The 14,815-nt window shown below is 39.5% G+C and overlaps 2 protein-coding genes across 3 annotated transcripts; both read right to left on the reverse strand.

The window, feature by feature from the left end:
• Nucleotides 1–147: 147 nt before the first annotated feature.
• Nucleotides 148–3,986, reverse strand: sumo3a (small ubiquitin like modifier 3a). 2 transcript variants are annotated; one of them, XM_077539682.1, is made up of 4 exons: nt 3,732–3,986; nt 2,598–2,726; nt 2,183–2,254; nt 148–1,362 (listed from the first exon to the last, which is right to left on the reverse strand). In XM_077539682.1, exons 1-4 carry the CDS (start codon nt 3,750–3,752, stop codon nt 1,300–1,302), a joined length of 285 nt encoding a protein of 94 aa, XP_077395808.1. In that variant the 5' UTR covers nt 3,753–3,986; the 3' UTR covers nt 148–1,299. The 2 variants fall into 2 exon arrangements, with proteins under 2 accessions (XP_077395808.1, XP_077395809.1); XM_077539683.1 differs by lacking the exon at nt 3,732–3,986 and adding an exon at nt 3,357–3,720.
• Nucleotides 3,987–4,267: 281 nt separating this feature from the next.
• Nucleotides 4,268–10,808, reverse strand: pttg1ipa (PTTG1 interacting protein a). Its single transcript, XM_077539681.1, has 7 exons — nt 10,542–10,808; nt 9,491–9,543; nt 9,159–9,267; nt 6,693–6,795; nt 5,597–5,662; nt 5,111–5,157; nt 4,268–5,002 (listed from the first exon to the last, which is right to left on the reverse strand). Exons 1-7 carry the CDS (start codon nt 10,633–10,635, stop codon nt 4,965–4,967), a joined length of 510 nt encoding a protein of 169 aa, XP_077395807.1. The 5' UTR covers nt 10,636–10,808; the 3' UTR covers nt 4,268–4,964.
• Between the last annotated feature and the right edge of the window lie 4,007 nt (nt 10,809–14,815).

A 14,815-nucleotide genomic window follows, 5' to 3' on the forward strand; every position in this document is an offset into this window, starting at 1 on the left:
TAACTCGTTTCACCAATTTAGATATGGCTCGATTTGTTACATTTAGCTGTGACACAAGACAACTCAAGTTGGCAAAACCCTAAAATTTGCCCTGACTGTTTTAAGACTGTACTTTACAGAATTAAAACTGAAGCGAACACCAACAAATCTGAGTACCAAACTATATTTATTGTATACAGTAGTAAAAGACCACAAATGTACAAATCAGTAGAGAAACAAATAACATGTCAAAAGACCTGGGCCCCTAGTAACTTTTTCTTTTTAGCTAGTCCTGCTCAAATGGAGGTTTATTTGTTTTGGGGTGGGAAAAGTGTGCTCTCGTTTGAACAAAAAACCCAACAAAAAAACAGCTAATGACCGAGTAAGAGTGATATAGCTTCCATTTTAGATGTACTGAACACACACAAAAATACACGGGGGAGGTGGGGGGTGCATGCCATCTATTTCTTATAATAAAGGGTACATTTACATTAAAAGGGAGGGACTGTCACAGTCTTAAAATCAATTATATCTGCATGGTTTAAAGCTGTGTAAATGTTTATTCCCATTTAACAGCATGTCCGACTTAAACTGAAGCTTTGGCACATTGGACCTAATGAGATCCCTCCCCCAATGCCAATACCTGCAATTCCCTCATGTCAACAATTATTGCATTTGAGCTAAAGGTTCTTCATTGTCGGCCATTTTACATACACACAAAAAACAAAATAAACAAAAAAAAAAAAGTCACACACAACTGAAGTGAGGTTTTCACAATAATATACTGACTCTATTGATCCATATCCTCTTCTTACTGTGTGAATAAATACTTGGCGGCACGGAAGCAGTTTCTCCCCACTGGACACGTAGAAACCAAAGAATAAGCGACAAAGCCAAAAATACAGTCCAGACTTCCTTTGGACGCTTTGTTTGGTCATTCTAAAGTGGTGGTACTTACATCCATTCTGGTACGTCTGTACAGAGTCAAATCTTAAAACAAAAACAAAGCCATTTAGCAGAAGCAGCTAAAACGCAAAATACGTTGATGTTGGCAGAGTCACGCGTGCCACTCTTAAAAACTAGCCGATTCCAAAAACGCTCACTGGCGACAAAGTTGTTGCACCGTTGGTCCGAACCCAACACTCAGAAAGTGTCAGTCAACCCCGAAATACCCCACCCATTTTTGTTTTTTTTTAATACATCACAACGGCCGTAGCTTAAGTGAATAATAATAATAATAATAATAATAATAATAATATCTGAGAGAGGAGTGATGGAAAAGGGTGATGATGTCAGAGTGTCATGTCTGTCAAAGGGAGCTTAGCAGCGTCCGCCCGTCTGCTGCTGGAAAACGTCTATGGTGTCTTCATCTTCCATCTCCAGCTAGAAGAAAACACATGCGTGCTGGATTAGCTTCAGAGTCCAAATTACAGCATTATACTTTCACTTATTTATATTTGTTCTTGATAAGGTAACATTTTTATACTTAAGGGTGGGCGATCGATTCATTGAATTCTTGGGTCAGGCTGATTTTTTTTCTCTCTTTGTTTTAAGCCAGTGTTTCTCAATGGGGTATATGCCACGGAAGAGGCGGGACGTGATTTTGCACACCAGTTTATTTCCGGTCCGGGTTGCGAACGCGCACTCGAGGGGCACAAAGTCGGAAGCACAAGTATTTTTGACGCAGCCCACACGTCGCAAACCGAACCGGAAACAAACTGATGTGCAAAAAACAGTCGCGCCTCTTCCGTGGCATGTGCCCCATTCCGGTCCTTAGACTCCCTAGCCAGCCTGTTTTCCATGTCTCCCAATTGCAACGCAGGTGAGGATGTTATCAGGCTTCTCCAGAGTTGGCTGATTAGCTGTCATTGGAATCAGCTGCATTGGGAATTGGGAGGCATGGAAAACAGGCTGGCTAGGGGGGCCTGAGGACCGCAATTGAGAAACACCGTTTTATGCCAATGTTTAGCGATTTCAAAAACATCCTTCGCTTTTGTATTGACTGAAAAAAATCCCAGCTCAACTTGTATGATAACTATTTGAACAGTTTACTCAGTACTTTGTTTTGATTGTCACCGTTTGATCCTAGATAGGAAAAGCATTTCAATTACTATAGTTCCTAAGGGATTATTCAAGTTGGTACTTGAGGTTCCACTGTAGCTGAAAAGTGTCAATAAGTTTAATATGTGAGAGGCTGACTTACCTGCGAAGGTGTATCAGTCTCATTGATGGGCTGGCCGTCAAACCTGAACCTGATCTGCCTTATTGAGAGTCCCTGTATGAACAAGAAAATAACACCCAAATGGCATGGAACTGGACATCTTCAGATCAAAATCAGGCCTCTTCTGTCAATCCCTTTCCTTGCTTTCATACTTTCTACCTTCTTTCTTTTCACATCAGTCTTGCAAACTTTTGCTTCCTTCCATGCGTCCTATCATATACACTACCTTTATGGCATCTTCCTTCCATCATACTTTCTTTCCTTTAACACCTCTTGCTACCTTACTTCAACCTTATTTCCTTCATTTAACAATCATTGCCTCCACCCTTCCTCTTGGCCCAGCCTGTATTCTGTCCATTTGTGGGTTTAAACCCCACCAAAAGTAGCTGAATCTCACCTGTCGTTCGCAGTACGCCTTCATGAGTTTATTGAGGGGTGTGTGCCTTTTGATTTTAAATTGGACCACCGAGCCATCCTGCCCCGCAACCTTGAGGTTGATGTGGTCGTTCTCGGTCTTGACGCCCTCCTGCGCATGTCCAAGTTTCAGGTAGACATTTTGTTAAATTCAAATCATTGTTCAGCTAGCACAGGAGAGACACAGCAAGCTAATTTAGTATCATTTAATTTCCATTTAACCCTTACATACTGTATGGTTCAAACTTACATGACCCATTCTAATATTTGAGAGTGATAACAAAGGGGTGGTCTTGAAAGAGGTGCATGATTTGCACAAGCAAGAAACTGCAACGTAGGAAATAAAAATACACCACCATCCCCCCCCCCCCCGATACATTAACAACTAATAATCACGGCTATGGAAACATTTTGGAGAAAACAGAAAACAAACAAACAAACAATACAGGGAACCAGTATAGGATAATCTTGGCTGCTTTTATATAAAATAATGAACAGTATTTAAGGGTTAAGAAGAAAAGGTGAAGCATAAAACATCATTCTCGGTAAATATAAAATATAAAAAATAGTGGAGGCCTACGACAAGCTTAGAGCACCAATGGCGATAACGTTAACATGTTAGCTTCGAGACTAGCAGGTGGAGGTTCTCAAACGATGCAATTTGGCCCCCGGCTAACCACGCCAGTGAACCAGTTTCATCGTAATGTACTACAAAAATAACGGAGGCGAATAAAATGCAAACCATTGCGACTCTGTAGCCTGAAACATGAAGTTAATTTGGTAGCATCCTCGAGCCGCAAACCTATTGTGACGGCGAAGGTTTGCGGCATTTGCGCATAACGCGTGGTAACGTTTCGGCAAACCCCCAAAACGAAAAAAAAAGTACCAAAACAATACTTTTGTGATTTAAATTGTTTTTACAGATGTCGGGAGTAGAACGCTCAGTTTGAGTAACTAAGCATAAATAAGGACCAGCGATAAATCTCATTCATTTACGAAACAAACATTGCGCCAATTGAGAGAAACGTGCAAAAGCCAGGCCATTTTCCCATAGCACAAAAAAAAAACCGCTTCCACATAATTCTTTTTTTTTTTTTTTTTAAACATTAAATCTCACCTTTGGCTTTTCCTCTGACATGGCTGCTGGAGTTCGTGTGATTTTACAGAAAAAGAGGAATTTAAAAAAAAAAATGCCGGTTGAACGTGTGTAACGTTATTTTATTTTGTCTTCTCTTCCTCCGGTGACTGGAGCGCGCGTCGACCCGTTCTCGCGAGGAAATGATTGGAGGCCCGGTGATAAGTGACCGCTAAGTCGCGGGAGCGCGCAGGCGTGAGCGCGCTGCCACCCTCAAATCCGCGGCCACGCGCACAGGTAGTACCATGGAAAATTACCAGAAACTTTGGAAAATGTCCAGAATTTTTTTTATTCCTTTGTAAACCTAACGTTTATAGATTACATCATGTTCCATGTAAAGCAAAAATAAATGTCTTGTGAATTTGACACATCCCAGAGATAACCAGTCGAGGTCGTGTACGCCACTTCACTGTTAGTGTTTATTATGAGATTGATTTATTGCTTGTGTTTGTTGAAAAAGAACATGTGAAAGGTTTTAAGACGCACACTTTTGCCCAACAAACAAAACACAAGTGTGGTTGGTTTCAGTTTTAGACTTTTAATTACAGTACATGCATCATTACAAGCTTTATCGTTGACCTTCACCTTAAATTAAGAAACATTTTAAAACCAGACAAAAGGGGAAAAAAAATACTTCCTAATGCTACAATTCTAAAGTGAGCAGCTGCTCAAATCTGTTCAAAGATGTAACGGATTTCCTTCAAGAAATGGTTGTTCTGGAGCCAAACAGAACAATAAAATATAAAAATAAAAATTTAAGACTGGATATAGGCCAACGCAAATTGCATATGGTCAGAAAAATATACTGGAAAAAAAGTGAGTCCGTAGAAAACTAATTTTGACGATGTTTGCTGTAAAACAATTTTAAAAAACAAATTGATTTCAAGAAATTCACTGCTGCTGTACAGATGAGTTTATAGCATGTGTCACATGTGCAACTTTATGCTTTACATCATCAAGCACTACAAATAGTACCTCGTAGTACCTGCTTTTGAGGATGTTAAAGTAGTGAATGTGTAACGTGCAGCGGGAAAAGGGGCAATAGCATTCGTTTACGGGTTCTTGGCTCATCGCACAACATTCCTCCTCATTTGATAATCGTATAATAATTAAATGGAAGTTTAACATTAATTCATTGTTACATTAATTTAAAAAAAAGGAAAAAACCCAAAAAAACAACGTGTGTTTAAATAAAGTCCCGGTGTATGAATTCTCTCATCCAAATCGGGAATAGGGATTTGGTCCACTTAGGCCTAGCGGAAAACGCACAAAGTGAGGATGTTAGTATCGTTTAAAAATAAATAAATAAATAAAAAAATTAAAAATAAAAAGCATCCGTCAACCAAGTAAGATAGCCTTACCGTATTTCTTCCTGATATCGTCATGTCTCTGTTTCATCTCGGCCCGCCTTCAAAGACAAAAGCAATAACAGAACATGACCACAAACTCGTTACAGGTGAAAATAAGTGTGATGTGCACACGTTAGATGATCTCAACCAAAAATAATGTTGCCAGGAACAATTCTAAGACCAGATATAAGTACAGGTAGTCATCAATGGGACATGGTGAGATACTTATTTTCACATAAGGTTTATGTGTCACTACGGTGCCTTTTTGAATACAGGTCAGGACTTAATGCAAACTAAACTCAGACATTTGATGTTGTCCTTCAAATTTACATTCACACCATTCAATATTTCATGATCATCTATTATTTCTATTTTGTCTTTGTTTCCTTCTCTCTCTGAAATGTATGTGACGTATGTTACTGTTCACAAAAAAATGAAAATTGTGCTGTAAAAAAATATACATTGCAATTTTTTTTTCTAGAAAATAGTTTTCATTACCTTTCCTCCTGATTGGTTCTTGACCTTTTAACCTGCCTCTCCATCTTGGCCATGAAGCTTGACGATCTGGCACACAGAGAGACAGAAGGAGGTTACAATTTCATCATCAAGTACTTTACAAAGGTTTCCAAGGAAATATTGCTTCTTTGAAAAGTGGAGTTAAAGATTATACAGACATTGTAAGGAGCCACAGACATCCTGCACAGATGTGAAACAAAGCCTGAAATCACCGGTCAACATGATGTACAAGAATGTGATTTGAATCTCTTTACATGACAGGAGAGACGCTCTGCAACAAGTTAAGATCGCAATGTCCTGATTGTGATGTGGCGAGACACACAAATATGACTCAAGTCACATGATGTCATTTTCTTGACACTGGTAACAGTGCCTGAAATGAATAAATAATCAAATAAATAAATCAATCTCCGGTTCGAGTCCAGGCTCGGACCTTCCTTGGTGGAGTTTGCATGTTCTCCCCGTGCCCGCGTGGGTCTTTTCCGGGTACTCCGGTCTCCTCCCACATGCCAAAGACATGCATGGCAGGTTAATTGGGCGCTCCGAATTGTCCCTAGGTGTGCGTGTGAGTGTGGATGGTTGTTCGTCTCTGTGTGCCCTGCGATTGGTTGGCAACCAGTCCAGGGTGTCCCCCGCCTACTGCCCAGAGCCAGCTGAGATAGGCGCCAGCAGCCCCCGCGACCCTTGTGAGGAATAAGCGGTCAAGAAAATGGATGGATGGATGGATAAATAAATCAAATCAAATACGTCTACACAGTTTCGTTCTTCTGAGGTCACATCAGGTGTTCACTCTGTTGTTGTTGTCATGCGATGAGGTACAAGTAAGCTTGTATGCAAAACGTTCATATAAATAATCTTTCCCCATTGAAATGAATGGAAAGTCCATCAATTTGTTCCAGAAAAAAAACATGGTGTAATGTGTTTTTTTTAAGAGAAAAATACAGCATAATATTAAAAATTGTCTGATCAACAATTAGTATAAAACAGTGTGGTTCTTGTGTCAACTGCTTTACACACTGTTGAGAATTGACTTGACCCGGCAGAAAAACGACAATCAAGTGTACATTACCAAACTTACCCAAAGTTTTCACACTTGCAGCAGCAGAACATACAGACCAGCAGGGCGATGATGACAACGGCACCCAGTACCGCAAGAGTGATGATCAAGCTCTGGAAGTTCACTGAGCGGCAAAAAAAGCGTAAACAGACGACGTTGAGTCAAATTTTTAACAGGTAAGGTAACTAAAACATCTGTGGCCTTTTTTTTTTTTTTCTCTAAATCAATTCAGCTCGACTGATGTGGCTTATTTTAGGCAGATTCTGATTTTTGATAGAATAAAATTCCGATAACCGGTTAATCGGATGAATAGATTTAAAAATAATAATAATAATAATAAAAAAAAAATTGGTCCCTTTAATGCTTACAACTAGAATGCCGTGAATTACAGGCAAAAAAAAATTGAGAGAACTTTAATATTTATCTTTACAATAGAGATTAAAAAATAGCAGATTTTTTGACAATTTATTGTAGGGAAAGGATGTTTGAAAGTCATGATCTTTCTCTTATTGGTAATGTGTTAGTGTGTAAAGAATAGAAAGGCAAAAATCTGCCTTTTTTGTCGATTGTTGTCTTTTCATTTTGCATAATCATTTTAAAAGAGTTCAAGTTCATATCTGGCTATTAATCATTTGGGCCTTAGTACTTATTTTTATTTTATTTTTATTCTAAAATAATTCTTGGGCTCTGACCAATTAACAAGTGCAGTCCACAAATATGTTTACATATTTTTTCATGAAAAAAGAAAAGCTGAATTGATAAAGATTTGTTTACATTATCGTAATCTGATTTATGACTTACTGAGGTGTGTTTACACCACACTTGTTTGTAGAATTTTGTGAATACGCCTGCAAGTAGGGATGTAACGATACCGGCAATATCGTGATATCGTAATATTAAAACTGCCATAATATCGTCGTCGTCATGTTCATGATATTTAAAAGCTACACATCGGTTAAAAAAAAAGTCAGGTTGATTTCCATTTGTGCAATAGTTCTCTGCCTTCAACCCTCTTCCCGCAACCACCGTTCCACAAAAACCTGTCTTCTCAAGCCGGCAAGAACTAAATTACGTACCATGGGAGACCGAGCTTTTTGCTCTGTCACCCCAGAACTTTGAATGCTCTACCAGTTCACTTAAGATTATTACAATCTGTTGAAGCATTTAAGAAAGGACTCAAAACCCATCTTTTCAGTCAAGCTTTTCCATAATCACACTGACCTACATGCCTTTGTGTCTTATTTTACTGATTTTATATTTATTTTAAATTACTTCTCTCTTTGTAGCACTTTGAGGTGTGGATGCATGTAAGGTGCACGATAAATTAAATCCATTCTTCTTCTTCTTATTATTATTATTATTATTAATTGTCACATGAAGGGGATTGTAAAATGCTTTTAAGCGAGTCAATATGTGGAAGAACTCAATGCGGGCTTGCATTAGTGAGTAAGTGCCTCAATGTTAAGTGTTAGAGACTGAAGGTAGTTTATATGTGTTGCTGTTATGTACTAAAGCACAAAATTGCTTTTTTTTTTTTATAGTATGAGCTCATGTTTTTTTTTTTTTTTACAATATTGTGACCTTTTTTAAATATAGCCAACATCTCCACAATATCGTAATAATTATCGTATCGTGAGCATCATATCGTGATAATATCGTATCGTGATATTTGGATATCGTTACATCCCTAACTGCAAGTTCAGGTGTTTAGTAGGTTAGCAACATTAATTGAGGTCGATAAATAAACTGCCTTTCACATTAGTTCATGTACATTTATGTAAATTAGATGTTTTAATACAGATTAATTTATTGCTTGGGGTTGTTAAAGCAAATCTTAAAAACATAATTCAAGTCTGAATCGCAAGATTGAGGAGAAAAACATTTGCAATTAAATTATTCTCCAAAATTGTTCAGCCCTACTTAAAGGGATACTTTACTTATTTAGCCATTTTTGGCAGTCAAACATTAATATTTTGCCTATAATAAATTTGATACTTTCATTATTTTTCATGTATAAATAGTTCCTTTAAAAACACATTTTGCAACTTGAAAATGATATCACAAGGGCTCAGGTAACCAATCACAGAAGCAAACTGAAATGAGACCACATTTGGAGGAAGTGGTTTGCTCAGCCAGTGCAACACTCCAGATTCACTTCCACGTCATCTCAAGTGTCCTCAAAGAGTCCAACGGTGTTTACACATCAATCGAATAGCACTAAGAAGAGCATATAACTGTTGGAGGGGAAATTCAGATTGGTTTGTTCACCCAACATCTTTTCACCTTGATATATTACGGTATATCTATTTTATTGCTTGTGCATTCTATTTTTGTCGTTCTTGTTTTGTGAGAAATTTCTGCCTCGGGCGCTGTCAGATGACTGACTCTTTCACCAATCAATGACGGAAACAACGGCGTGCGACTCGTAGTCAGAAGAGCCGCTAAATAAAAGCTTTTTAAAATAAATAAATAAAAAAAAAAACTTACTCCAACACAAGCCCCAGCGAGCATCATTGAGTGGACAAAGTGAATGCGGTGGCAGGATGGTCCTCACTGGATATGTCACACACGTCCTGGTTGTGATACACCACAAACACTGTGTGGAAAAAAAAACAATGATTAATACAAAATGATTCATGACTGCTGAGGAATGTAAAAGATTGACGATAAAGAGGAGGAGGAGGGTGGAACAGAATGAGATCAGTTAGTGCTCAAACCGGTCGGACAAGTGGTGGAGTTTTGCTCTGGCCTCTTTCGAATTCCCTCACACGACACAAACACACCAAATAAAACAAAAAGCTTCCTTCGGGATCGCTTACCGTTACGTTGTTCAGACACTGCTCACAGCTGGTCCCATTCATGGACTCGCAAGCTGTGTCGGGGGAAGATTACAAACAAATAAGTGTTTACATTTTTCGCTTCACCAGGCAAAGTAACAGCAATGTGTAAATAAGCCAAAAAGCTTGTGGTTTTTACATTCCCCACAAATTATTCTTATGGCCGATAACGTCAAACTCATCTCTTAAAATAAGGTAATGGATAGGGAATATCTTGCTTCTCTGAATCTGTTGCCATCATCGTTAATGTTTACGTCCCTCCAAACGTTGACGCTGCTTTGTTCTGTTTTATAAGCCCCCAAGATCTCAATTGATTGATCAAGATCTCATCTGCTGCTGTTTTATAACGTGCCTATTTGTCAAGTACTGTTTTCAAATGTAGGTTGTAAAAGAAAAATCGTGTCAAAAAAAAAAAATAGGCCTACTCAGATAAAGTACATAAAAAGCCACTTAAATGCAGTATACAACTGCCACGACAAAATGAGGCCCTTGGGGTGTTTGTTAACTCCTGCTCATTCTATTGGGAATTTCTCTATGGAGACAAAAGTGTAGAGGAACATTTTTTATCTTCAAGGAGACATAGCCTACTAAGCCATAGCTTACTTCAAAGCACATTTTCTTAAAGGTCAGCTACTCAAAAATGACACTATAAACTTTTTTTTTAGCCTACTTTTCCAACTGTTCTCTTTACTGTAAATATTGCTTAAAAATACAGTTTATGTTTTAATTAAACGTTTGCATTTTCTCTCGTAAAAAGAGGAAATAAAAATGGGAAGTGAGAAGGAGAAATGTGTAATATCGAAGAAACCAGACAAAAAAAAAAAAAACATGGCGTGAGTTTATTGTTCAGTTTTGGACGTTTGGATGTTTTCGACCCCAAAACTAACAAACCAATGTGTTCAATAGTTATATTTATTCTTCTACCCTCAATAATGACACTGACACCAAACGACTTTATAGTTTGAGCCAAGCTAACGCCGCTAAATTGCTAAGAATCAAAAACAAAAAACAAAACAAAACAGTTTGTTCTTACCTACACCTACACCCGGTGCGGCAGTTTGTGCTAAAATTGGCGTCGAAGAGAACGCAAGAAGGAGAACAACTGGGGTCAAACTCCTTAAATCCATCTCGGTTATCCTGATATTATTTCCTTAGTTCTGTGTAAATGCTCGTAATTCCAGTGAGTGTTTGTGTTGGACGAAGAGCGACCGTCTCCTTCGGGTTCTTAACGAGAATTTGCCGAGATGAACCAGTCAGAGCAGAAGCCAAAATTCTGGCATGCGCACACAGGAGGAGGCGTGTGACTACTTTCCAGTGAGGAAGTGCAAATGCCGATGACGTTTTCAACGCGTCATCCAATTAAAAGTATGGATAACTGTTTTGTTTTGTTTTGTTTTGTTTTGATAAATGTTCATATATTTTGGAGAAGAAAATCACGTATGTTTTATGTTCGGATTTTTATTTTATTTTATTTTTTGACCAAGTAAATATACAGTAAATTGTATGTATTTAAAACGTTAAACCCCTCTTAAAAAATCATTTCTGAAAAGAAATTAATTCATTGTCAAGCAGGGGCGTGCAGGGGGGAGGGCACCCACAAGATGTCATATGTCTTTTACATTAAATGGAAAAACAACACAGTTATGTTGCAACAACACATTAAAAAAAAGTTAAACCATAAAGTTCAAAACCTGATGATTATAGTGTTTACATGACTTCAATGTAATTAATATCAGTCACAAGAAATCCACATACATCAGAGGACAATTCTCATAATTTATTAAAGCATAGATTTTTTTTAATTCAGTTCAAAATAAAAAAAAAATGACACATATCACTCTTCCTTTTTTTTTTATCTCAACAAGCACAATGTTTGATGATAGTAAGCATAACATGTAAATGTAATAATAATAATTAATAATAATAATAATAATAATAATAACAATAAGACCCACGCTGGCCGCCTGCGGCTAATGGCAGGACATTTTTTTTTCGTCACCCCACCTGGGATTGCATTCTGCTGACGTTCCTGTTGGATTAAGCATCAGAGACAGACAGAAGTGTAGCGCTACAACACATACAACAGGCGGCTCCAGGGTCTTAAGTATGTTATGGCTTCTTCAGTTTTGCACTCATTTATTGCCAAAAGTTCAAGCTGGATGGAACCCTTCTTTTATCAGACAGTGTGCAATGCATTTTGGGCCATACTGTAGCTATTACTCAATACATTGAAGTTCTGGAAGGTCATCTACAGTGGATACAGAAAGTGAGGATACCTCAAACCTACCGTACCTTCTCCTTTCAAAGGGCTCTGATAGCCTCTCTTGGGTTTTTAAGAGGTGCTCTATAAAGCCAGATCCCAGTCAAAATGAAAATCTGTTGGCTGTGCACGAAAAGACTCGGAACAACATATAGTCTCCACTTGGGGCGTCCTGGGTCCAAGAACTGTGGTTATTGCGGGGTAATGGTCCTGGGAGGGAGCTCCCAGGGTTTTCGTGCCTCGCAGAGGGCAGGGACTTATGGTATAGAACTATAAAACTACATCAAAGTTAAAACTAATATTGACAATAAGTTATTAGTTTGATGTCACCGGATTCTCCAAACATATTTGTTATTTTTCCAACTAAATTATACAGGTTGGAATATAAAAAAAAAATGAAGTCTCAAAATTGTCTATCAGAGCCAAAAAACTGATTTTAAAGAGGTTGTGTTGATTTTCTGGATCCACTGTGGTTCTACGCTGTTGAAATATGCAGATTGCAATATTACAATGGAAAAGTCAATATTCTCTGATAAATCGAAGGTTTTGACCTCAGTATTTCTCAAGTTTAAGATATAGCCAACCTGCTGATAGATGACAAAAATGGCCTCGACCTGTTGTGTCAGTGTCACATAATGCAATGACATCACTGTCCAAACATACACGCATACCAGCACTCGTTGTGCAAAATCCATATTTTTGTCTCGTCACAGTTTCATAAATATCATATTTCCTCAAATAGTGGCCAGTATTTTACTCATTGTAGATGGGTGGAGGTGCATATAGCGCCCAAAAACAACATTGCGCAGCGGGTACATGTCAGACTACTGGAACTACATACCGATAGTTGCTGCTGTTTTGGTTAGCAATAGAGCTGAACTGGGCTGAACAATAGGATCAATTATATGCAGTAACTACTGATTGACTTACATTTGTTTGTCTTAAGTGGATCACAACGACAAAATGCTGATGCCATAATTTGAGGAAATATGATATGCCCCAGCATAAAATCAGTATATTTTTCTAAATACACAGCCCTCCTCCATCAACACACTCATTAATACAATACTTTAATACTTAAGCTCATCCCTCCCTCCCATTAAAAGTCCCCATGCTCTTCTTTCTTTCCCTTTAACGCACGATCACAATATCATCGTCATATAAATACATCATATTTCTGAGGAATACACTCGTTACTTCTCTTCGTTTCTTTTCCAGTATAATGCGGTTTGGAATACAATGTGGTACGCACACATACACACACGCACCCCCACACCCCTACACACGCGCACACGTACACAGCGGCATTCCACACACGGCAACAGCACTTTTAGAGGGGGGTTGTTGTACAGTAATAACAGTGCCAAAATGTCACATGGAAACACATACAGACAGACTGGTGCACTTATGTCATTTTTGCTATAAAGAAAAAAAAAAAAGCATGATCAGACAAGTGTATACTAATAGAGTAAAAAAACAAAACAAAACCGTAAATTTGTCCAAACTTGTTTCTCTGTGAGTCACATGAATGGCACTGCCAGCGAATGACACCCTTTAAATTGCACGTATCTTACACTTGAGATGTCACATGGCCTTTAGTGTAGATTCTCGATAGGTTGTACAATGCTGTGACCGTCCAAAATTCAATAATAACTCTTATTACGTGATATACAGTACAAAAACAATACAACTTGCTTCAGTTTGTGTGTGAATATACAGTCAAAGCACACACCATGGGAGTGGAATGCGTTACGTCACATTGGTTGCCTTCCTTGATATCCATCCCTAGCATTCCAAGCAGCTTCCTTTTTGGCTGTAGTTTCTTTTTATGGCCACACAGTGGCACTGGTGAGTGAATATCTTCTTTTCTGCCCCCCTGTCCGAAAAGAAGAGACCCCACCCCCTCAACGACAGATGCGATAAAAGTGTTGTCAGTAGAAAAGACACAGAGCGACAAAAGCAAGCAATAATTCAGCACTGTAACTTAATAATTTGCGATGGGGTGAGGATGAATGCATGAGTAGAGAAAGGCTTTCAGCAGAATGTCTGGCAGTGCAACAAAGGGGGGTACCTCCTCCCCCATCCTCCATCCTCTGGGTCTTAGAAGGTAGCCCCCATTGGTGGGGGAAATTCTTGGGGGTGAGACCACTCTCCCTGGATGGGGAGGATACTGGGTCTTAAGAAGACGACCCAGGAGGTAGCCCAAAATTGGTCCTGAGGTGGTGGAGTCCTAAAAGGGAGCCATACCCTGGGGGCTCAGAGGCAGCCCCTTGCTGGTTCCTGGATGGGGTCCTGGAAGCAAGCCCCATTGAGTGCTAGGAGGTAGCTCCCCTAGGTCCTGGGGTTAGGTTCAGAAAGGAACCTCATCTCCTTCGACCAAGTCCTAGCAGATAGCTATCTTGAATCCAAGGAGCTGGTGTCCAGGAAGTGAGCGATACCCTGGGTCTTCAGAGGCAGCCCCTCTCTGCTTACTGAAGCAAGCCCCCCTGAGTCGTAGAGGTAGGTCCCTAGATCCTGGGGTTAGGTTCAGAAAGGGACCTCACCTCCCCCGACTAAGTCCTAGGAGAAGGTTATCTTGAGTCCTAGGGGCTGGTGTCCTGGAAGTGAGCGATACCCAGGGTCTTCAAAGGCAGCCCCTCTCTAGTTCCTGGAAACAAGCCCCCCTGAGTGCTAGGTGGTAGCTCCCCTAGATCCTGGGGTTGGGTTCAGAAAGGGATCTCACCTTCTCCGACTGAGTCCTAGGAGATAGCCATCTTGAATCCTAGGGGCTGGTGTCCTGGAAGTGAACGATACCAAGGGTCTTCAGAGGCAGCCCCTCCCTGTTTCCTGGAACAAGCCCCCCTGTGTGCTAGGAGGTAGTCCCCCTAGAACCTGGGGTTAGCTTCAGAAAGGGACCTCCCATGAACAATCCTAGGAGATTGCTATCTTGAGTCTTAGGATTGGTGTCCTTGACAAGAGCAACACTGGATCTTCAGACACAGCACTGGTTCCTGTAGGTGGACACGGATGAGGAAATCCCCCCCCCCCCCCCCCTCACCCCCCCAACA

The sequence above is a fragment of the Festucalex cinctus genome, chromosome 12 (assembly GCF_051991245.1).
Source record: "Festucalex cinctus isolate MCC-2025b chromosome 12, RoL_Fcin_1.0, whole genome shotgun sequence".
In the NCBI taxonomy this organism is placed as follows: Eukaryota; Metazoa; Chordata; class Actinopteri; order Syngnathiformes; family Syngnathidae; genus Festucalex; species Festucalex cinctus.